Consider the following 24,333-nt stretch of genomic DNA (forward strand, 5'->3'; position numbering starts at 1 on the left):
ATGAAAAAAACTATAATACATTTTGTTGGTTTTTCATAGGTTCTTTTAACTAAAGAAAATTTTATTTGAGGCATGGTAAATAAATTTTGTTTTTGTTCTTTACTCTCTAGTCTCTACATACACGTAGATTTTATTCTTTAGACCATTTAACTTTTTTATATGAAATCTAGTTTAAACGGAAACACCTTTATTGGATTGGAAATATTCTTAAAAAGTAAAATTTAAAAATATAAAGTATCCGAAACATATTCCAAAAGTATCAGAAAAAAATATAAGGAAAAAGTGGAAATGCTTTGTATAGAAATTTTTTAAAGGAAAGGGTTCATGCATTATAGGTGTCATATTAAAATTTACAGCAAAGACATTCATACTCCTAAATCTTTATCATTTATTTTTAGGAATTTTGTCAAAAAAAGTAATTATTTTTAAGAATCAAAATATAATCTAATCTCTTTTTTTATGCTTAGGCCCTCTTCATTATAAAAAATAAAAAAATAAATATAATCTTTTCTAATTTAACACTAATTTAAATTTAAAAGGAAAATTCATACATTATTTTAATACACACAAATTTTCCTTTTGGAAAAAAATTCCTTAACTTTTCATCATTAAAAATTTTGTGTCTATTAATTACAATATAATAATTTAAAAATATATCAAACCGGATCATGATACCATGGATATCATATTACTATTTATACTAGTATAATTTATATACTAATATAGCTTATATTTTATTCTTATTTTTACAAACAGTGGATCTTAGAATTAAATACATTTATTTTATAACATAAATAAAAATAAAAATAAAGATAAACATGAATTATTACTATTTATTAACAATATATAATAGCCAACGGTATAAAAAAACCTCATCTCTAACCGTTTTCTCTTCCTTACATCTATTTCTACGCTTTTTTCTTCATTCTTCTTCTTCAAATTTCAATTCTCTCACTTTCCATGTTTCTCTCTTCACTCATCATGCCACTTCTTACATCTTAATCAAACTAACACAACAACAACAACAAAAACAACAACCTTGTTTTTTGTTTTTGTTTTTGTTTTGTCTTACATATTAATAGTGTTTTATTTTTTGTTTTAATTTTTTAGGTAACACCCTTTAACGTTAAGATTGGGTGTTGTGTCAAAATCTATTGTTAGTGTACCCAGATTATGCAGATGCAGACTCTGGGTCGTTTTTGTTTGTTGATTTTTCTTCATCACTACAATAAATTTCTTCGATTTTCTCTTCAATTTTTTCTCTTTATGGATTTTCCATCCACTTTCAATTTTCTCACACAAGCTAGTGAACTTGGTTGTGGTTTTGTTCTTCTTGGTTATGTTTCTCGTTTGTTCAATTTCATTGGTCTTGTTTTGATCTTTGGGATTTGTCTTAAGTTTCTTAAGTTTTCGGATGCACCCAGGTTTTGGAAACCGCCAAAGGAGGTTGATTTGGATAAGAATTTGAAATCTGCGGTGAAATGTGATGATGGGGTTGTTGGATTGGATGAGAAGGATAAGGAGAAGGAGAAAGAGAAGGAGGAGGATCCTGAAGATGAGGTGTTTGATGTAATGTCGCTGAGAAGAATGGTGAAAATGGAGAGACATAGGTATTTTGCTGCGTGTGCGGAGATTGAGAAAGAGCGTGTGGCGGCTTCTAGTGCGGCGGAGGAAGCAATGGCGATGATTTTGAGGCTGCAGAGTGAGAAGAGTTCGATTGAGATTCAAGCGAATCAGTTTCGGAGAATGGTGGAAGAGAGACAAGAGTATGATCAAGAAGTGATTGAATCGTTGAGATGGAATGTTGTGCAACTTGAGAATCAGAAGACCTTTTTGGAGGAACAGTTGGGGGTTTTTAAGGAGAAACTTAGGGAGTTTATGAAGGATGAAGAAATCGAGTTAATCGAAGGTGCTGATTTTACTAGGGAGTTTTGTAATTTCTCTGTTGAATATGATGTTGATGATTCTCATCAGTCTCATCATGATTGCTAGATGGAAATGCCTTTTGCATCATTTTACCTTATTCCCATTGTAAATTATATTTATCCATCAATGCATTTAAATTTATCAATAACTACTGTGATATGATAAGTTTGTATCTTTTGTCATATGTAGAATTGGGTTTCAAGTAATCCAACTTTCATAATGTTTTATGCTACATTAGTCTTGTGAATGAATTTTATGAAGCACTTGACATTGCAAGCATCTGATTATGGTTTTAGGCATGTAATGCTGTGTACATATGGTGTGTTTGTAGATTGGTAACAGTGCCATTCTTTTGGCTTCTTGTTTTTGATATTTTTCAATTGTTAATTAGCCTCAACTTTATGGTTCATACTAATACTCATTTGCTTGAGAAATATTTGCTTATGTATCTTTTGAGGAAATTTCGTTGTGCCTTTATGGCTCATCATGTGATTCTGCACTGAGTGCAGTGTACTAGTGTGTACCTTTTCTATGGTTCTTTGGGATATTGTCAGTTATGGGCACACACACACATGACTATGGATTTTATGAAATTGTACAAAATACAATTTTTATATCTATGTACGGCTTGTGTGTGATCATTTTCTTCTTTTGTGTACATCTCTTGATTGAAGAATGGGGGAGGGAGAAAGGGTGTTGGATTTTCTTGCAAGCATGAAACAATGACATTGACATGTAATGGTGAAAATCACAGATTTCATTAAGATGGTAGGAAAGGGTTCCTTTTTGTTTTGCCAAAAGTTAAAGAAACTCATTGTGCGCATATTTCTTAGTATGTGTTTGGTTCTGCGGTTGACAGAATTGATTTTGACATAATTAAGTTTGACAGAATTGATTTTGATAGAATTGAGTTTGATAGAATTGATTTATGTTTGTATATATTCATACAAAAGTGAGTTGAACAAAAAATTTGAGTGTAAAAATCAATTCTAGAATGAGAAGCTACAATTTCTAGCTTCAAGTAGAATCAATTCTGGAGGCAGAATCAATTCTACTTTTGAGAAACCAAACAAGCCAGAATCAATTCTACGGATCTAGAATCAATTCTGGCTGCTCCAGAATGGAAACCAAACATACACTTAGTCTCATACAATGTCCAATTTTAGCAGACCTGGATCCTCTACAGCTATAGTATGATGTTGCGGAGTTGTAGAGATCGTTAGATTTAGGAAGATAAAGTTTGTCTCTCTAAATGCAACTGGTTCTATACCTGAAACTATAGAAGATCCAATTTAAATTTTTGTGAAGTTTCCGATTAACCATGTAAGAGATGAATTTTTTTGGCTGAAAATGGAAATTTACTCACCATTTTTCCTACATTTTTATTTCCTTTCCTCACTATTTAACAAAAAGATGATAATAATATATTTATGGTTTTTCTTGTCAAGTAGTCTGGTGACTAGAAATTTCACCCTTAAGATGGATAAGTGAGATGACTTGAGTTTGAACTTCAACCCCGTACATATATAATGCAATGTCCTGCCAACTAACTGAACTAAACTCAAAAACAATAATATATTTATGTTAAAGCTACATAAAGATAAAAACTAGTTAGGTGATTGGTAATAGTCGCGTTAAAGAGAGTGAAATGGACCACCAACAATCTTACTGTATTGCTCACCTCAACAATGATTGTAGATGGAATCTTATTTGCCTAAGTTTTTTTAATGTATTTGTATCTTGTGTCATGAAACAAAACGTGGAGGTTGAATTAAATGGACCACTGCTAGTATTATTAAGTGGAGTTCATTGCCTTGTGTCGTAGGGAAGGCAAGTGTAAAGTGACCTTCCTTAAGTCATTCACTAATCACGACCCAAATTCATGGTTAGATTGTTGAACCTTATATGTGTGAAATGAAGTGATATCACTTTGAAAATTATTCATAAGCTCATTTTAATTCAAATTAAACTAACCAACTTGTCTTTTTTTTAAATAATAACCAAGTTATCCTTATCCACAATTGAAGAGATTATGCTCCAAGGTATATATTATATTCATTGGCTAGCTTTCTATGTTCTTGATGTTACAAGCAATGACATGGATATTTAACGTTGATATTAATTTTTCCAATTTTAGGCTCTTGAGTGGATACATAACTTGTTGTACGTGACACACAAATACTAGTTGATTGTAGTGTTTGAAAAAGAAGCAAAGACTAAAATGTTGGTTGATGAAGTGTGTGTGTGTTTGGAAGAGAAGAAGCAAAACGTACCACAGTCATATAGAAAAACATTTAGACAGAAATTTAAAGGATTTAGATTCTCTCATGTTTGAATTAAGAGCATGCTATTTGTGGCAAAGAAACAAATTATTTTTTGTTGTTAATTAGATCTTAAATTTATTGGAATACATGGGTGGCTAAAAAAGGAAGAGGTACCATCATTCTATGTTGGAACAAATAACACATTATGTGTGAATTGAAAATAAAATAGTTGAGTCCCACATCGGGTACTAGAACATATTAGTATGTATTATATACTAATGTGTATTTTGAGAATAAAAATAATGGAAATAGACTCATGTTGTAGAAACTTAGAGTTACTAAATTATAGGAATGGTAGTAGAAAAAGTAAAAACATGTGTTCCTATTTTAATGACCACCTCACCCATTTATTAAGTGATAAGTGTGATCTTAAAATAAGTAGTTAGCTTGCTACAGTTTTTTTATATATATAATTCAGAAAGAGAAAAAAACCTAGTGAACATGAACACAATAAAATGCTCTCTTATCTTGTGTTATGCCGCAATCAAGTGAGAAAATATATTGGTAAGATAAATCAAGGGAGCAGCAGTCGAGATGACATGATTTTGGTTGTTAGAATCACCCCTTTCATTCTTCAGTTTGTTTAACGCCGAGTATGACGAACTCAAGCTTCTCATAATTATATGGTAATGATAATCTATCATCCAACTTCTATCTATCTTAAATTGTGGTATATGAGAATGTGGAACATATAGATTATTATATGACTGCTGTATATATGTTTATTTGGCTATATTATATTTATATAATCCATGCAGCTAGTGAATGTTCCCTTATTCAATTTTCTTAATGAAAATAAATGAAGACAGTGATATATTAGTGTTATGTTTGATTCATATCTATATGATTATTTCATAGCTACATGTGATTGCTCGTGTTAGGGTTTTGAGACATAAATTGATGATTTGATATGCTTGTTAAAGTGTCTCTTAACTTTAATTCGTCATTATAATACCCGAAAAGCAGTGATGCTTGTTAATGTTACTAGGTTTTTATATTATTTCATAATGAATAAGAGAGAAACCTTATTATTATTATGTTTTAAGAGTGATCCTAGTATCACGGTTCCTTTAATTTAAGAATGGTCATAGAACCATATTCCCTATGATTTGAATGGTCTTAGTTACCATATAAGAATGGTCTCAATACCATATTGGAATGGTCATAGCACCATATTAGAATGAACTTAAAACCATTGCGCACTGGTTTAAGTATCATAATTGAGGGTGTAATTCTTGCCCGATATCTACAGTGCAGTATTTATCGGTATCAGTAGAACTGGGCTGTTTTATCCTGGGGACTTCGTGGTTGATCGTCTGCCTTGCACAATTTTGGGCAGTGCCGCGAAACGTCTTAAAGAGAGCGTATCGACCCGCGACTCAATCCAGTAATCTCTTCGGTGGATGAAAACTATTTTAACGATTTTGAACCACGGAAACAACATTCTACCATAGTGATTTTATCATGACTAATGTTTTAGGGATACATAGCTTTTTTCTTGAATTAAATGAGAGGCTTATGTTCATCATCTCACTATTAAAATTTACTTGATTCTAACATAGTAAAAAAAAGAAGTATCTAAACTTAAAAGGCACATACAACACTAAAAAATATATATATTCACGTTAAAAATAAAAAGTTAGAACTTAAATTATTTACCATTGAAGACTACGACAAAATTTAAATTTTACATGTTGAACAATGTTTTTCATAAGTTCTCTTTATCAGAAATAATCATACATGGTGTGTTAGTGTGTGAGCGTTAAATATAGATACATCTCATAAAGAAGATTCACGATTGGACGACCTATGAACTTGTAATTATTTTTTTCCCTATTTTCTCTTCAATTAAATATTGGCAATTAGAGAGAAAAAATTAACAATTCAGGAAAAATATGTTAAGAATATTAATAAAGAAATTAAAAATAGAAATTATTCATTTAAAAACCAAAAACTAATATCACTCTTTTGTTCATTTTTGCTTATATTTTTTTTTTCTATACAACTTTTTTTAATTATTTGTTATTTTTAAAGTTCAATGTATCTACCCAAAAAAAGGTTCAATGCAATAGTAATCAATATTACTCTAAAATATTTATCATAGAGAAATAAATAGGTTGAAACAGTTGATAAATAACTAAGTGTGTAATTAAAATATAAATAAAGAACTAGAGAAATTAATAATTAGAAGTATGTATTAAATAATTTTTTTAAACACTTGTTATTATTTACAAATAAATAATTATCATTTAAAATAATGTTATTAATTTTTCATTTTTAAAAAAATAAAAATTAATTAATAAATTGAAAACAATTTTTTAAATGAAAGATACAACATTTAAATAAATTAATTGGTAAAACTTAAGTGGTTAATGAACTTTAGTTAAAAGAGAATTTTTATAAAGACTCGAGTTTAAATCTTGATTTGAACAATCTTTAAAAATATTATCGTTTTGTTCAAACTTCGGATTACTAAATCTCATTTTCTTAGAAATCGTACAAAAAACAAGATTTGAATAGAAACTCTATGAAAAGTAAATTGAATCATTCGATTTCAAAACATTGTTTACTTTAGATTAAATTTTAAACATAAGGTAATTATGCAGGCTGTTAGTTGAATTTTAACTATTACTATTACTATTTTCCTACTTTTTTTTTTACACGTAAGGCTTCCTTTTTTTTTTCTTAGACGAAGTATCGTAACAAGTAATACTGAAATTTACACACACAGCTGCAAAATGAAGACGTCCGACGTAACAATACCAACATTTTCCTAGTTGAGCTAGGAATACACTTCCCTTCTTGCTTTATTTGACTATAACAGCTTGCTTTCGAAGATACAAATTCCATGTGAATTAGCCCAAATTCCATTGATCATTGTCCACCTATTTGATTTTCAACAACCAACTTGCTTTGTCCCGTTAATATATTATTTTACAAACTACGTGCTCTTTGGTTGAGAGGCAAAAAAAGCCCCAAGAAAGCATTCTGTCAAAGCATTTTGATCCTGTCTACCTAGTCTTCAAAGTTCAAACATTCTTCTTTGTTTTGCTAGAAACTTGATCTAATTTCCAGCCTCAATGCGACTGAATCCATAGCATTTTTTTAATCTTTGTAGTTTCATGTTTTTCCTCACTTGTTCTATATCAAGCCAATGACCCTTCTCAGCATAAATCATATTCAACAATGTGTAATTAGCAGCATTATTTGGTTCTGATTTTATAAGCTGAGATGATAGTAGTTCTGCAATGTCTAATCTTCCATGAAGCTTACAAGCCGATACGAGAGAGCTCCATATTCTTGCACTCGGTTTGATAGGCATTGTTCTCAACATTTCCAAAGCATCTTCAAGCTTCCCTGATCTTCCAAGAAGATCAATTAGGCATGCATAATGCTCTACAGTGATTGGAATTTCACAATCTGCATTTACTTGCTCAAATACTTGTTGTCCCTCGGTGACAAGGCCGGCATGATTACAAGCAGATAAAACAGCAAGAAATGTGACTGCATCAGACTTCACTCCTCTCTCTTTCATTTCATAAAAAAGTTGTAAAGCTTGTTCTCCACAGCCATGAAGGCCATAGGCACTAATCAAACTACTCCATGTAACATAATCTCTATTCGGCATTTCTAGGAATATCTTGTGAGAATCGTCTAGACAGCCACATTTGGCATACATGTTTATAAGTGCATTGCATACAAAGATGCTAAAACCAAGTCCAAATTTCAAGATATAGCAATGGACTCCACAGCCATGCTTCAATGAAGATAAGTTTGTACAGGCAGATATCACTGACAATAAAGTTACCGAGTTTGGTTCATTTTCCTCGGTTCTCATCTTATTAAAAAGCTTCAAAGCTTTATCGCTTTCTCCTCTTCGAGAATAGCTCCCTATGATTGAACTCCATAGCACCACATCCCTTAAACTACACCCTTCAAAAATTCGTTCAGCAAAGTGCAGTGATTCTCCACATTCACAATACATGTTTATGAGAGCTGATGAAAAATTATGACATGAATCAAACCCATGACGAAATGCATAGCCATGAATCTCCTTTCCATATTCAACAAAGCCTGGCCTTGCACAAGCTGCTAAAAGTGCAATCAGTGTTACTCTATTCGGGTTAACTCCCCCAACCTGCATTTCTCTAAAGCATGCTAAAGCTACATCATAATCTTGATTAGCAGTGCAACCAGATATCAATGCAGTCCACGAAACCTCATTTTTCGTCTCCATCCCATCAAACACACTCAGAGCCATCAAAGATTCACCACACCTAAAATAGAAATCCACAAAAGCAGTTGACAGAAAAACCGAATGTTGAATTCGTATCCTCCCATCAACAACAACAAAACCATGAATCTGTCTTCCTATCCTCGAACCCGAATCCGCTTTCCTCCCACACATGGATACCAAACTCGCTAACAATTCCGGCTTGGGAAGCAAACCAATAAAGTACAAATCTTTAAACGTTTGCAAAGCTTCCGCAAGCAACCCATTTTGCAAATAAGCATTGATCATGGAGTTCCAGGTGATGTGGTCTCTATGAGGCATTGTGTCAAACACTTGGCGTGCCGATTGGATATCCGAAAACTTAGCATACATAGAAATAATCGAATTCGAGACAATTGGGTCGGAGTAGCAGCCTCTAATAAGAGCTAAGCAATGAAGCTGTGTACCAAATGCATGAAAGTGAGTATATGAACATGCTTTGATAACTGATGGAAGAACACAAGGGATTAAATTGAAATGGTGATCATGGAAGTGTAGTTGTGTGAAAAATTGAAGTGTTTGGTGATAAAGACCCTTTGAAACCAAGTTTTTGATATGGTCTAAAGGGGATTGTGTGTGGACCACAGTGGCTGAAAGTTGTCGGGTGAAGAATGACATGCAATTGTATGACAGAGGATTCAAATTAAGATTCAGAATCATTGTGTTGTGTGTGTATGTGTGCAGCTTCTTTGTTTCTCGTACAAAATCACATTTTTTTGAGGTTTCTATGATAGAATCATTCAAAACTAATTTAACATTAATGTTAAGCTTAAATGCATTTTTGGCTAGTAAAGCATTGTGATTGATTATGCAATTTTAACACTTCACATTGTTTGAGTGATTTTGGTCTGTTTTTTTCATTGTGAAAAGAAAACATATACTATTATAGTGTATTTTGTTGTAGTATGTTTCCAAAAAAAATAAAATTAGTGTAAGTATTAAAATATTCATGAAAAATATTTTTTTTTTAATTTTTTCGACATTTTTTCAAATATTATTTCTTATAGAGTCTAATGATTCAATCCAAATTTCAAACCAACGAGAGGTCATTGAGGTCTAGTTGAACAATTTTTCTCTCCACCTCACATTTCTTTTCTACCTCAAAATATGTAAAGAGAATTCGTAAAACGTTTTGGAATTGTTTTTAGTGTAAATTTTACTGAAAGTCTAGTTGGTTTGAGTTTAACGTAAAAAATATGATTTTTTTTAACCCAACCAAAATCAATAAAATTTGATTAAGTTGAATAACACCGCATTTCTAGGGATGGCAATTTGACCCATACCCAGAGGGTACCCGCAAAAATTACCCACAATGGGTAGGGTAAAAATCCGCATTTTGGGTACGGGCACGGGTATGGGTAATTACCCGCAAAAATGAACGGGTATGGGTGCGGGTACGGGTACCTTAGTACCCACCCCGCCCCATACCCGCATAATATATATTTATTTATTTTATTTATATTAGTATATTATAATATATGTAAATCAATTTAAAACAATACAACTCTACTAAACTATTACATATTTTTAATAAAAATGTTTATTTATAACATAATATAAAAATAATGTGAATATTTAACATAAATATGGACTTTAACATAAGGTTAGTAATAATTTTGTTTATAATTTTCATTAGTCAATATTAAAATCTTTAATTTTTTTTAATTCTATTAAAATTATATGATATTTTATAATTGATCAATTTATTTTTAGTAAAAATGTGGGTAACGGGTATGGGTATGGGTACCTAGGTACCCATAGGGTATGGGGACGGGGGCAAAAATTGTTACCCACGCGGGTATGGGAATGGGTACGGGTATTTTTTCAATCCGCGGGTATGGGGATGGGTACTATAGTACCCTACCCATACCCTACCCATTGCCATCCCTACGCATTTCACACATTTTGCAAAATAACTAACCAATACTTTTTTTTTTACTAAAACTCACCAATATTCTTAAAAACTGATATTTAGATCTTTTCCTTCTAATTCTTTATATTTCTCTCTTTCCTCTCTATCTATCTCTTAAGAGAGAAATAAAGAGAAAGGAGAGAGAAGTAGAAAATTAGAGAATGAGATATGATACAATTTGTAAAATTAAATGTCATATTAATAAATTATTATGTAATGTAAATATTGAAAAAGATCGAAAGAGACAAAAAAAAGTGTGATTTAACTTAAATAAAATTTTATTTTTTTACTAATATAAAAAAATTTGTTTTGTTAAAGAGTGAAAATTTAAATAAGAACATGCAGATTAAGTGTCCGTTTGTATTTGACTTATTTTTGAGTTTATGCAAAAATATCTTATTATAAGTTTTTAAGGTAATCAATTAAGACAACAATTTATTTATTATCATAAGCAAATTCAAACTCAAACGGACACTAATCCAATAATCCAATCCAAATCGAATCCAGCACATTCCCACAACACAAACAAGAAAATTTCCCCAAATAATGAAGCACGCTGCTTTTGTCCGTTCCCGCTTTTTATTTACTTTTAATTTAATTAACATGAATTGATGGATGATTAACAATAATTGAAATTTGAAAATCTAATCAAATTTTAATGCTATTGCAGTGAACAAAAGTTGATCAATTCATGGCAACTTCTCATTTTTCAACGCAACCTTATCCCCTGGTAAGTTCAACTTTTATCTTTGAACTCACTCTACTTCGAAAAATTCCATGTTTTTTTCACAAATTTTGCTATAGAATTTGAAAATTTCAGGATTTTGTGTTTGTTTCAATTTGTTTTAATCATGTTCGTTGAATTAGTTAGGAAGAATACACCAAATTGAAAAGAACAAGAAAATTAGGGTATGCTTTTGTTTATTTTAGTCTATACATATGTAAAATATAATGAGTGATATCATATTATTTACTATGCATTAAGAAAGTTTATATTTGAACTTGAGAATTTATGAAACACCGATGCCGGTAATAATCTGAGAAAGTGAAATATTTGATTGTAACTACTACTTGTGTTGGTGTATTGTAAGTGCTGGACACTGACACATGTTGGACACCGAACACATCTTCAATCTGAAGTGTCAGTGCTACATAGTTGAGAATCAATCACAATTTGATTGTGCAAAATTTCATTAGTACTCTTCTTTTAATGAGTTTTCAGATTATCTCTCATTTTTGTTTAATTGTATTGAATCAGAGGGTTCCGAATCTCATTGGGGGCAAGTTTGTTGAGTCAAAATCATTGACTTTTATAGATGTTATAAACCCTGTAAGTGATTTTCTTACTACTGAGCTTATAGTTGAGTTTCTTGTTTGTGGTTTTGAGAAAAACATGCTTCTAATGTTGACATTAATCTCATATAATAGGCAACACAAGAAGTTGTTTCACAAGTTCCTTTGACTACAAATGAAGAGTTTAAAGCTGCAGTGGCTGCAGCAAAGAAGGCATATCCATCATGGCGTAACACTCCAATCACGAAACGCCAACGTGTTATGTTGAAGTTCCAGGAGCTTATACGCAGAGATATGGTTATACACATAGCACTTTACAATGATTTTGACACTATATGACAGAAATTTTATTTATTTTTAAGAAATACTATCACTAATTTGTAATTGTTTCAGGATAAACTTGCCCTGAATGTGACAACTGAACAAGGAAAGACGTTGAAGGATGCGCAAGGAGATGTATTCCGTGGTTTAGGTTGGTCTTTCTAATATGATGTTTGAGAAGTTGTTGTGATGAGAATGAGATAATGATTGAGCTCATAACTTTTTGTGATGGTGTTCTCTGCATATTTTGATTTGTGTCGTATAGAGGTGGTGGAACATGCTTGTGGGATGGCAACGCTACAGATGGGAGAGTATGTTTCCAATGTATCACATGGAATTGATACTTTTAGCATTAGAGAACCACTCGGTGTTTGTGCCGGTATCTGTCCTTTTAACTTTCCTGCAATGATTCCCCTCTGGGTAAGCTGGCTTCTACTTTTTTGGCTATGGAATTAATTTCTGCATTTTGGTTATGTCGTCCATATCAGCATGAATGAGATAAGAATGGTCAAATTATGTAAAGTGATTAGAGAAAGATCAGGCTAGAAATAGCTTTGTAGTTGTATCTTCCCATATTATATAGTAACTTATGTGAATTACTCCTATAACATACCATATAGTATTGTATTGGTTACAAGAATGAAAATACTGTTATCGATAAAGACATCGTAACAAATTCCAAATGTATATGATCATTGTGCAGATGTTCCCAGTGGCAGTTACCTGTGGCAATACTTTCATCCTAAAACCATCAGAGAAAGATCCAGGTGATTTTTTTTCTACTTATTTTGGTTTTTACCATGGACTCAACTCCTTGTCATGGAACTTACTGTTGAATATAATGGACAAAGGAAACTTATGCTCCTTTAATATGATATTATCATTGTTGAATTTGGAAATATCAGCCTAGACTATACTGCACTATCGTGAACACCAGGACTAAGACATTTATGAATAAAATAAACATCTTTCTTATTACCTTTGCTTAAGCATTACCCTTGAATATCTCATCTATATTGCTAATCTGGATAAATTTTTTTTGGAGATTTTGAAACTTTGAAGCAAGAGCAATGTTCCAAATATTGATGCTCTAGAAGTTCAAACATTGTTAACCCGTCCTTTATCATTAAATTCAAATATTATTCAATTTTGTTGACTGTGATCCTCACTAAGGAATTTTCGAAGAATTGTTTTAGGAGCAATGTCATATTTTACAGTTTTATTAATTTTACTGAATGATGAATGATAAAGTGGTCTTATAGATCCATTTAGTAATGGATGGTTGAATTGTATCAGCCCCCCACTAGTTTTTCTTCCCTAAACTTGTGATGGTACATGTAGCATGCTCCTATGGTACTCACAAGTATACAGTCTTCTGTCAGCTTTCATTATTCAAATTTTTAGTTTCTTACAGCTTATGGTAGAGAAAATTGGTGGTCATATTTAAATTTATATATTTTTTAGGTGCTTCTATGCTTCTTGCGGAATTGGCAATGGAGGCTGGTTTGCCCGAGGGCGTCTTAAATATAGTTCACGGAGCCCATGTATGCCGTAACCTTTTTTTATATAATTAAACTTTTAAGCTTAAGTGTTCATGTGACACTTTCCAAGTAAAGAAATTCAGCATTTGGTAATTTCATCATGTATTCAAATTCTAAAGTAGAGATTTGCACTTGTCAAATTGTGCTGCATCAATGCCCCTTGCTGTTTTATGTTTTTCTTGTTTGTTGATGTTATGATAATCCAATTGGTGACAGGATACTGTGAATGCTATTTGTGATCATGATGACATCAAAGCTATATCTTTTGTTGGTTCAAATGTTGTAAGTCATCTAATAATGATTTTTTAATTTTTTTAAACTTCACTGCTTCTATGTGATGCCTTTTCTTTTACACTTAATGATAAACCAAACTATTTAACCAAAGGGAATCCTGCTGTATGACAGCAGAATTGAGTAGTTTTACAATTTGTTACATATTCTTATTTTGATTATCTTATTTTGTATTTGAGGCGGGAATGCACATATATGCAAGAGCAACAGCTAAAGGGAAGCGTGTTCAGGTGGATGCACTTAGTCCTAGTTTTCTCCTTTCCATTGTGCAAATGTTTATTTCTACCCATGCCAATGATCGAAGTTGTACACGCAACAAAATTTTGTTTTGCAGTCTAATATGGGGGCCAAAAATCACGCGGTTGTCATGCCGGATGCAAGTGTTGATGCAACTATAAATGCTTTAATTGCTGCGGGTTTTGGTGCTGCTGGACAAAGGTGCATGGCTCTAAGCACAGTTGTTTTTGTTGGAGGCTCAAAACCATGGTATGATACTCTATTAGTTTCATATTTAATCTGTGTTTATTATGACTTTTGAAATAGCATCTTACGCTTGAAGCAATTTCATGCTCTCCCCCGGAGCTAGCAAGAGAAAAAAACAGTTGTATTATTTGGACATGCAATAAATTTGTCTTGGGGAAATTGACTTAGTTCTTTTTCATCCTTATAAAACTTATTCATAACCATGCACTAATAAGAAGTTAACTAGTATAATTTCATGCTTTAGTCTTCTCACCGTTTGTCCAGGGAAAGTATAACTGTGGAGCGTGCCAAAGCTCTTAAAGTAAACGCCGGAACTGAACCTGATGCAGACCTTGGACCAGTCATTAGCATACAGGTTTGTATATGGTTCTTATTTTACTTTTCCTGTGTTGTGAACTTGAGCTCAAATTTAATATAAAATCTTCTCAGTATTGTTTAAGAATTACTGTCATAGGCATTCAGTGCGTGTTTCTTAAATATTCTCACTAACTGCACAGGCAAAGGAGCGAATTCACAGATTAATTCAATCTGGATTTGAAAGTGGGGCAAGACTATTGCTTGATGGAAGAAGTATAGTGGTAACTGTTATATTCTCAACCATTTCTATCATTTCATGTTTTATAGTTCACTTCACACATTTCTTTACTATTGTATATGATCGGTTTACCTGTTATATATAGCATAGGAACTGATATTGACCTGTTAGTTATTTTTCTTACATGCATGTCTTGTAGGTCCCCGGATATGAATCTGGCAATTTTATTGGCCCAACCATCTTAGCAGATGTTAGTTCCAACATGGAGTGCTACAAGGTATGTTCTTATTAAATATTAATCTCTCATGTGTACGTATTCACTTAAGAATTCCAACGAATAAGGTTTGAACTTTAGACTTAAATTTAACTATCTATGATGCTTGTGCAGGAGGAGATTTTTGGCCCAGTTCTTCTTCTCATGGAGGTACATTTTATTTGTTTAATCCTCAAAACCCTCTAATTTGAATAATTTTATTTATCATTTTTTGGTTGGATTTTTCATTTTGGCTCAAAGCAATGTTATGCTGATAGCGTTTTTTTTTTCACTTCAGGCTGATAGCTTGAAAGAGGCCATAAACATTGTCAACGGAAACAAGTATTTTGTTAATAACTATCCCGCGTCATTTGCTTTTGTTAAACTTCTACTTATCTCTTACTCTGACTTTTGCAACAGGTATGGAAATGGTGCTACTATATTCACTAGATCTGGTGTCGCTGCAAGGAAATTTCAGACCGAAATCGAGGCAGGGCAGGTTGGTTGTTGTACATTTGCTCTTGTAAGCATAGAGGTGGGAACAGGCCAGGCCGGCCTACCGGGCCTTAAGGCCCAGCCTACACAGGCTCAGGCCAGGCCAGTCTATTTCTTTAAATAGAGCAGGCCAAGACTTTTTTATAAGCCTATTTAGCTAAAAAGGTCAGGCCGCAGGCCATTAAAAAAGCCTTTGAGGCCGGCGTATTAGGCCGGCCTATTTAACTTAATATGAATGATATTTTTACTAAGATTATAATTTATATATTAAAATTTGTACTTTGGTTAAATTATAAATCTATTAACTTTTTAAGTAGTTTAAATTTATTAATCTACATTCGTTTTTAACATATATAAATGTATTATTATAAACTAGAATTAAAATATGATGACATATATAGTCAAAATTTCTAAAATATCATGTTAAATATCAAAAGGAACATTGGTTTATTCGTTCATAAGTATATTTAAAAAAAATATAATTATTTATTTAAATATGTTCATATGAAATAGGCTTTTAAACAGGCCAACGGGCCACATCAGGCTTTCAAAAGACCAGGCTCAGGCCTAAAAATTAGGCCTATGATAGGCCACAGGCCAGGCTCAGGCCTTAGATTTTTTGACAGGCCAGGCCCAGGCTTGGCAAAGCCTAGCTCGGCCTAGCCTATTCCCACCTCTATGTAAGCATAAAATAAATATAGTTAAATATATATTTTAGCCCTTATAAAAATGTTGTACATTTATTTTTTTTTTGACAAAAGCAAACTTAACTCATTTCATTAATCAAATAATTATCAATACAACGAGGAGCCGACTCAAAGATACCGCGACTAGACAATGTGTAGAAAATAATAAGTGAATACTGTTGTGTGTCTGTTGTATGTTATTCCTCAGCTCAAGGCTGGTTTAAATAGGAAGAGTACAAACATAAAAGGAAATAATAGATAAGCTTAGAATCTCCTAGAAATAACAAACTAGGAAACTAAATATTTTCCAACACCCCCCCCCCTCAAGTTGGTGCATAGATATCTATCATGCCCAACTTGCCGATCAAATGCTCAAAGGTGGGTCTTGCTAAGCTTTTGGTCAAGATATCTGCAGTTTGCTGACTCGAAGTTACAAAAGGTAGACATATGATTCCGGCATCTAACTTCTCTTTTATGAAATGTCGATCGATCTCAATATGCTTGGTTCTGTCATGTTGAACTGGGTTATGAGCTATGCTAATAGCGGCTTTACTGTCAGAGTATAATTTCAATGGAAGCTCAATTTTCATCTTAAGCTCTTCTAGGACTCTGTGTATCCATAATCCTTCACAAATACCTTGAGCCATAGCTCTAAACTCAGCTTCTGCACTACTTCTTGCTACAACTCCTTGTTTCTTGCTCCTCCATGCCACAAGATTACCCCAAACATAGGTACAATATCCGGAGGTTGATCTTCTGTCAGTGACTGAACCTGCCCAATCAGCATCGGTAAAGATAGACACATTTCTTTCATTAGTCTTCTTAAAAAATAATCCCTTTCCAGGATTTGCTTTCAAATATCGCAGTATCCTATAGACTGCCTCAAGATGTTCCTCAAAAGGAGAATGCATAAACTGACTTACTACACTAACCGAGAAAGCAATGTCAGGTCTAGTGTGTGACAAATAAATCAGTTTCCCAACCAATCTCTGGTACCTTCCAGTATCAACAGGAACACTACCTTCTTCCCAAATTTTTGCATTAGGATCCATGGGAGTATCTGCTGGTCGACATCCACTCATTCCTGTTTCTTTCAATAAATCTAGAATGTATTTTTGCTGGGAAACTACAATACCATCTTTTGATCGAGCAACCTCCATACCAAGAAAATATCTCATGGATCCCAAGTCCTTGATTTCAAAGTCTAATGCTAATTTCTCTTTTACTCTTGCCATTTCAACTATATCATCTCCAGTAAGGACGATATCATCAACATAAACAATTAGGACAGCAATTTTTCCATCTTGGGAGAACTTTGTGAACAAGGTGTGGTCAGCTTCCTTGAATGTATCCTTGTTTCTTCATGGAATAAGTGAACTTTTCAAACCAAGCTGTATGAGACTGCTTTAATCCATACAAAGACTTATTTAGCTTGCATACATTTGATCCAAACTTGTCTTCAAAGCCAGGAGGAATGTCCATATATACTTCTTCTTCTAAATCACCATTGAGAAAAGCATTCTTAACATCCAACTGATGTAGGGGCCAATCTAAGTTAGCAGCAAGAGACAAGAGAATTCTGACAGTGTTCAATTTTGCAACAGGAGCAAAAGTCTCTGAGTAGTCTATACCATAGGTTTGAGTAAAACCCTTAGCCACCAATCGAGCCTTGTACCTTTCGATTGACCCATCTGAATTATACTTCACAGTAAACACCCATTTGCATCCAACCGTCTTCTTGCCATCCGGTAGTGTCATAACACTCCAGGTTTTGTTCTTTTCAAGAGCTTTCATCTCATCAAGTACAGCTTCCCTCCACTTTGGAACTTCTAGAGCAACCTGTACATTTTTTGGAATCTCTACACTAGACAATTTTGAGGTAAAGGCAGAAAAAGATGAAGACAAATTTGAATATGATATAAAATTGGACAATGGGTATTTAGTGCAAGATCTAACAGGTTTTCTAACAGCCACAGGATCATCGATATCAGGATACAAAATACGACTCTCAGAAACAGAGATAGACTTACCTTTTCTTTTTTTAGGAAGTTGATCATCCTCCGGTTCAGATTCATGACAGTGTTGAGATGTGGACTCATCACTTTCTTTGTGATTCTTTCTCACAAAAACCTTTCCTTTCCAAGTCTTGTTTCCTGCTTCAAAACTATTATCTTTATATGACTCATTATTTTGTGGCATTTCAATTAGATCATCATTATCATTGTTTTCAAGATTCTCATTGTTTTCTTCATGAGAAAATGTAGGCTCGGATTCACCAAGCTCACTACTCATAACAGGAGTAGGATTAGATAAAGAATCATGGCCATTTTTCGTTGGTGCAGAAGTATAAGTCTTAGAACTTTGTGATACCGGCAAAGATAAATTATTAAAAAAACTCATGTCCTCAGTTTGAAACGAGTTAAAAAAACTCATGTCCTCAGTTTGAGACGAATCTTCATTTAAATTTCCCCCCTGAAGATGCGTGTCAAAAAAAGGTTTGTTTTCAAAGAATGTAACATCCATGGTGACAAACATTTTCTGGTTTTTTGGATCAAAACATTTATATCCCTTCTGGGTTGGAGAATACCCAACAAAAACACATTTTATAGCACGCGGTTCGAGTTTGCTAATATTCTTATGTTCATGAACAAATGCAGTGCAACCAAAGATTTTTAAGGTCAAATCGTTTGAAACACGATCATTAGGAAAACATTCTTTGAAAATATGAATTGGAGTTTTAAAATTAAGAACCTTGGAGGGCATTCTGTTAATTAAGTATGCAGCAGTTAAAACTGCTTCACCCCACAAATAATTTGGTACTTTACTTGCGAAAAGTAAAGCTCTAGCCACCTCCAACAAGTGCCTATTTTTTCTTTCTGCAACTCCATTTTGTTGGGGAGTGTTAGGACATGAACTTTGATGCACAATTCCATTTTCACGAAAAAAATCACTCAACATTGTGTTAAAATATTCTTTGCCGTTATCACTTCTAAATACTTGAATATTTGTTTGAAATTGATTTTGCACCATTTTAACAAAATCTTTTACGGCCTGACAAACGTCAGATTTCCCCTTTAACAAGTACACCCAACTAACTCTTGAGTGATCATCTATAAATGTGATAAACCATTTTTTATGAGAAAGTGTACTCGTTCGGTTAGGGCCCCAAACATCACTGTGAATAACAGAAAAAGGTTTTGATGGTTTGTAGGGCTGTAATGGAAAATGAGAACGATGATGTTTTGCAAATTCACATGCTTCACATTTAAACAAAGATAAATCCTTATTACGAAATAACTCAGGAAATAAGTGTTTTAAATAAGGAAAACTAGGATGACCTAATCGTGAATGCCATAACATAACATCATCATTATTATTATTCAGAACTAAAAAAGATTCAAAGCATGAACTTATTGGTTTGGAAGGTAGTTGTGATTCAGGTTCAATGTCGAAGTAGTAGAGTCCTCCACTCTCCTTAGCACTACCAATCATCTTCCCCGAGTTCAAATCCTGAAAAACACAATGACTACGGAAAAAATTAGTTTGACAATTTCTATCTTGGGCTAATTTACTGACAGACATGAGACTACAAGATAGATTTGGGACATGAAGAACATCTTTAAGGGTTAGACTTGGAGACAACACAACCGAACCTTTACCCGCAATGGCTGAAAAGGATCCATCCGCAATTTTTATTTTATGGTTACCTGCACATGGACTATAAGAAGAAAACAGAGTAGAATCACCAGTCATGTGATCACTTGCACCCGAATCTACTATCCAAGCACGACTGGGACTGACACTAAAAAAGGCAGAAGTACCTTTGGGGGCAACAGAGCCAGAAAGAGTGTTAGATTCAAGAATTTTGTATAGTCTGTCTAGTTGTTCCATCGTGAATGAAAGCTGAATTGAAGAAGACTGATGCTCTTGATCAGAATTACTGGCTTGGAATGTATGACCCTCACCTCCACCTTTGTTCTTCTGATTTGAAGGTCGCGGAAGACCATGTAATTTCCAACATTGAAAAATAGTATGTCCCAAACGATGACAATATTTGCATTCACGACGGTATTTGAAAGTGGATGATCGTCGTCGAGAATAAAAAAACGTCATAATTAATAATCTTAACCAAGGAGTACCGGAAGCAACAAAGAAAAGTAACGCCGGTGAACAGTACTCGTGAACAGTAATCACGTGAACAGTACGTATAAACAGTGCCTCCGATGAACAGTTTTTTGAATGAACAGTGCGTGTGAACAGTACCACAGGTGAACAGTGCCGCACACAAAATCAGTCGTCGTGGTCAGATTGTAAACACGACGGCGGCTAGGGTTTTGCGGAAACGAGACCCCCAAAATCGGGAGCTCTCGATACCATGTAGAAAATAATAAGTGAATACTGTTGTGTGTCTGTTGTGTGTTATTCCTCAGCTCAAGGCTGGTTTAAATAGGAAGAGTACAAACATAAAAGGAAATGATAGATAAGCTTAGAATCTCCTAGAAATAACAAACTAGGAAACTAAATATTTTCCAACACAATGAATAGGCCGCCCTTGCTAAGGAACGAGCCACCATATTCGCTTGTCGCTTGACAAACTTGACCTCAAAGTTTGGACACGACACTAATAAGGATTTAATATGTGAGATTACAACACTAAATTCAGATGTTCCTAATTGTCTAGAGGAAATAACATCAACAACAACTTTGGAATCACTTTCAAAAACAACATGGGATACACTTCTTTGTTTCACCTCGCAAATAGCTTCCTTGAGGGCCATAGCTTCACCCTCCAAAGTATTAAGCCTTCCATTGATTAAGTAAGTTCCTGCAAGAATAAAGCGGCCTCGATGGTCAACTCGAGAGTCCTTTTTAAGTGGCTGGCGAACATCAACTCGAACTCTCAGTCTCATGTATTGTCTCCAAAAACTAGAATTGTTGTTTTTGTCATATTCAACAAAGGCACCAATATAGTTAGCCAGTTTCGTCCCCACTTTCTCCGCCATGAGTCCCACCGGAAGATTATGCACCTGCACCCAGAAGTCAACATGGTACAGGGGGATATTCTCAATTTGAACTCCAAGTTGAATTCTCTCCATGATTAGCATATGATTATCGAACATCCACGGACCTCCTTGTAGAACCTCCTCCATATCAATAGCATGAGCAAATTGGAACAAGAATAGACCTGTTTTTGCCTCCTTAATCTTCACTCCCCTCCCTGGCCTCCAGATATCTGCCATTGTCACTTTCATGGAGTTGACATGAATGGGCCGATTACTTAAGAATCTCCCAATAAGACACCACCTAAAGTCCACTTGTTCACTCCCTCTTCCTTCATGTCAAAGATGAATCCCTCCTCTTCCTCCTCAGCGTGAATTGATAAGTCCTCCAGATTAACATTAGCCATGATGCGCTGGATGAATTTGTGTGTCTTAACTCGAAAAATCTATCTCGGCAATTTTGAATTATGAAAAACAAGCTTCTCAAAAGAGAAGATAGCAAACCCTAGCAGAGACTAGGCACTCGGCTTATAAAATTGTTTTGTGAATTGAGTTTATGCTTATTGTTTTGTAAAAATTTTACTCTTTAAAAACACTACTATATTTGAGTCATACTCTAATGGATAGTAACTTGAATTGAACTAGGTGGGCATCAATGTTCCTATTCCCGTTCCTTTGCCGTTTTTCTCCTTTACTGGCAACAAGGCATCATTTGCGGGCGATCTTAATTTCTATGGTATCACAAATTTAGCTCTTCTTTTTCACTTATACTACTTGTTTATTTATCATGGACTTAGTTTTGGATTTGATGCTGTATTTTTGTTTGTATGACAGGCAAGGCAGGGGTCAACTTTTATACACAAATCAAAACAGTAACTCAGAATTGGAAGGACTCAGATAGTGAAGACAAGATTAACATGGCAATGCCAACCTCTCAAAAATCTTAAGAGTGTCAATGTATGTTGCTTCTGAAAATCTTTGCACTCTATTAAGTGTTGTCCTAAAATAATTTATGACATGCTCATAAACTATTTTAAATTATTTCAATAAACTTCTTTGAATGACATGTGAACAAACATTTAAGCTCATTTGTTTAAGTTTTAAAGTGTAATTTCTATACATAGAAAATGCAATGATTATTTTTTAGGTATTTCTATGTAATACATTACTTAATTTTATTTGTTTACTATCATTAACATTATTATTTTTAATCTCTCTCTCTTATCTTATTATAACCTTTTCTTCTCTTATTAGTAACTAAAACTTTCTTACCATAAAGATAGGGTCATGCTAAACAAAGAGGGGTCAATCCCCTTAAAAGAGAGTAATCCCAAACTCCTAAATTACTAGTACTTATACCATTGCAAACAAAACAAACTTCATACACAGTACACTAAATTTATTGATAGAATACACATGCAGAAAGAAAACACACAAATACTTTAACATGTAACTGGTTACTAATTAAGAGCTAGAAATTATTTCCACCAAGGTCTTCAAATCTTGTGCTGCTTTACCATGTGGTCCAGCTGCATCTATCACAGTCCTCTTCACTGTTTGAGCTTTTTCTCTCATTTTCTTCCCCTCTTCATTCACAAGAATAAGGTTCAAACTCTTCACTAATCCATTTTTGGTGAACACTCCACCTTCAATTTTCACACCAATCTCCCAAATATCTTCCACCATTCTACCAGTCATCCCATGATCTCCAAAGAATGGCCTACAGATCATAGGTACCCCATTGGAAATACTCTCAAAAACTGAGTTACATCCACAGTGAGTCACAAACACTCCAACAGAATCATGTCCTAAAACTTGAGCTTGAGGTGCCCAAGGCACAATTTTTCCAAAATTACTAGTCCTGTCAAGAAACCCTTCTGGTAAAAGTCCCTTCAAATGATCCTTAAGAGACCAAAGAAATGGAAATCCACTTTCTTCCAATGCTTCTGCTAATGCCACAAGCTCATGCGGAGGTGGTGTCACCACAGTTCCAAAGCTAACATAAATTACTGATTTACCCTTCTGTTTGTCCAACCATGATAAACAACCAGTTTCATCACTTTCAGATGGTGGCAAAGGTGGTAGAGGAATTGAAAGAGTGAGAAAACCAACATAAAGAAAATTCTGCAACTTTGATCTCATATCCTCAACAAACAAAGGTGGATCTAATTCCTCAAAGAAATTCAAAACCACTGCTTTAGCTTGAGGTAACACTTGACCCAATGAAGCAAGTGTCTTTGAGAACAGTGTTTCGTCGTCACCGCCATTGGTAACATCATCAGGCAAATCTTCAACTCTCATCTTAGACAAACCTGGAAGAAAATCCAAATATCTATCTTTTGCATTGTTTTCAGCACAACTTTGGCGTATAATATCAGTGTAAAAATGTGCAGAGAGGGAGCATGACAAAGGAGGCCAAACAAGAATCCATGGAACATTAAGTTGTTGAGCTACAAGGAGAGAAGGAACAACAAAAGCATCAGCAATGATGCATGTAACTCTCTCTTTTGTATCTGCAACAGCCAAATCTATTCCCTTCTGTAGATTTTGATGACCAGCTTGTAGAAAAAAGTTGAGTTTTTCAACTGGGTTGAAACCAAGTACATGACCCTCAGGAACTCCATCACCAATATTAAAAGGTTTGATGTTATTTGGGATGTTTGGTTTTGAGAAAATAGGTTTATTAGATTGTTGAGTGCCAATGAATGAGAATAGTGTGTTTGGTGAAGCTTGTGCTAGTTTGAGGACAAGGTTTAAGAGAGGAACAGGGTGGCTTCCAAAGGGAAAAACATAAACTGCAACATGTTTTTTCTCTGATGATGAGATTGTCATGATTTTGGTTGAAGCTTGAGAGTGGAGAATGAAAATGGTAGCTGCTAGCAAAAACAACAATGGCAAAATGTATTATATTGACTAGTTGCTGTAGTATTGTGATTTGGGGGGTTGTGAACCATAAATTTTTGCATGCAAAAGGTAGGTAGTAATATACAAGAAATCAAT

At 33.9% G+C, this 24,333-nt stretch overlaps 4 protein-coding genes across 8 annotated transcripts; 2 read left to right on the plus strand and 2 right to left on the minus strand.

Annotated features, from left to right (window-relative positions):
* The first annotated feature begins 867 nt into the window (after positions 1–867).
* On the plus strand, positions 868–2,335 carry LOC123910552 (probable myosin-binding protein 5). The gene has a single exon (XM_045961698.1). The coding sequence runs from the start codon at positions 1,174–1,176 to the stop codon at positions 1,990–1,992; it is 819 nt and encodes a 272-aa protein (XP_045817654.1). The 5' UTR covers positions 868–1,173; the 3' UTR covers positions 1,993–2,335.
* Positions 2,336–6,834: 4,499 nt separating this feature from the next.
* Positions 6,835–9,355, minus strand: LOC123910553 (pentatricopeptide repeat-containing protein At4g31070, mitochondrial-like). The gene has a single exon (XM_045961699.1). The coding sequence runs from the start codon at positions 9,181–9,183 to the stop codon at positions 7,315–7,317; it is 1,869 nt and encodes a 622-aa protein (XP_045817655.1). The 5' UTR covers positions 9,184–9,355; the 3' UTR covers positions 6,835–7,314.
* Positions 9,356–10,876: 1,521 nt separating this feature from the next.
* On the plus strand, positions 10,877–23,528 carry LOC123910554 (methylmalonate-semialdehyde dehydrogenase [acylating], mitochondrial-like). Of its 5 annotated transcripts, XM_045961702.1 has the most exons (20): positions 10,891–10,999; positions 11,106–11,165; positions 11,694–11,765; positions 11,864–12,025; positions 12,122–12,200; positions 12,315–12,469; positions 12,753–12,816; positions 13,514–13,593; positions 13,807–13,872; positions 14,061–14,111; positions 14,216–14,367; positions 14,629–14,719; positions 14,862–14,942; positions 15,099–15,176; positions 15,288–15,323; positions 15,451–15,494; positions 15,573–15,651; positions 21,979–22,069; positions 22,168–22,290; positions 23,400–23,528. In XM_045961702.1, exons 2-19 carry the CDS (start codon positions 11,127–11,129, stop codon positions 22,278–22,280), a joined length of 1,533 nt encoding a protein of 510 aa, XP_045817658.1. In that variant the 5' UTR covers positions 10,891–10,999; positions 11,106–11,126; the 3' UTR covers positions 22,281–22,290; positions 23,400–23,528. The 5 variants fall into 5 exon arrangements, with proteins under 5 accessions (XP_045817659.1, XP_045817658.1, XP_045817657.1 ...); XM_045961703.1 differs by lacking the exon at positions 23,400–23,528 and having other exon boundaries at positions 10,877–10,999; positions 22,168–22,544; XM_045961701.1 differs by having other exon boundaries at positions 15,451–15,651.
* LOC123910555 (anthocyanidin 3-O-glucosyltransferase 7-like) lies at positions 22,630–24,165 on the minus strand. The gene has a single exon (XM_045961705.1). The coding sequence runs from the start codon at positions 24,163–24,165 to the stop codon at positions 22,798–22,800; it is 1,368 nt and encodes a 455-aa protein (XP_045817661.1). The 3' UTR covers positions 22,630–22,797.
* Positions 24,166–24,333: the final 168 nt, after the last annotated feature.

The sequence above is a fragment of the Trifolium pratense genome, linkage group LG2, assembly GCF_020283565.1.
Source record: "Trifolium pratense cultivar HEN17-A07 linkage group LG2, ARS_RC_1.1, whole genome shotgun sequence".
NCBI classification, from domain to species: domain Eukaryota; kingdom Viridiplantae; phylum Streptophyta; class Magnoliopsida; order Fabales; family Fabaceae; genus Trifolium; species Trifolium pratense.

Excerpts from the sequence above, each read along its gene's own strand:
- LOC123910554 (XM_045961701.1), top strand. The coding sequence starts at position 11,127 with ATGGCAACTTCTCATTTTTCAACGCAACCTTATCCCCTG. Across the intron at positions 12,470-12,752 it reads CTGCAATGATTCCCCTCTGG|ATGTTCCCAGTGGCAGTTAC; the intron begins GTAAGCTGGCTT and ends ATCATTGTGCAG. Across the intron at positions 14,112-14,215 it reads CTAAAGGGAAGCGTGTTCAG|TCTAATATGGGGGCCAAAAA; the intron begins GTGGATGCACTT and ends TTTGTTTTGCAG.
- LOC123910555 (XM_045961705.1), bottom strand. The coding sequence starts at position 24,165 with ATGACAATCTCATCATCAGAGAAAAAACATGTTGCAGTTTATGTTTTT.
- LOC123910552 (XM_045961698.1), top strand. The coding sequence starts at position 1,174 with ATGCAGATGCAGACTCTGGGTCGTTTTTGTTTGTTGATTTTTCTTCAT.
- LOC123910553 (XM_045961699.1), bottom strand. The coding sequence starts at position 9,183 with ATGATTCTGAATCTTAATTTGAATCCTCTGTCATACAATTGCATGTCA.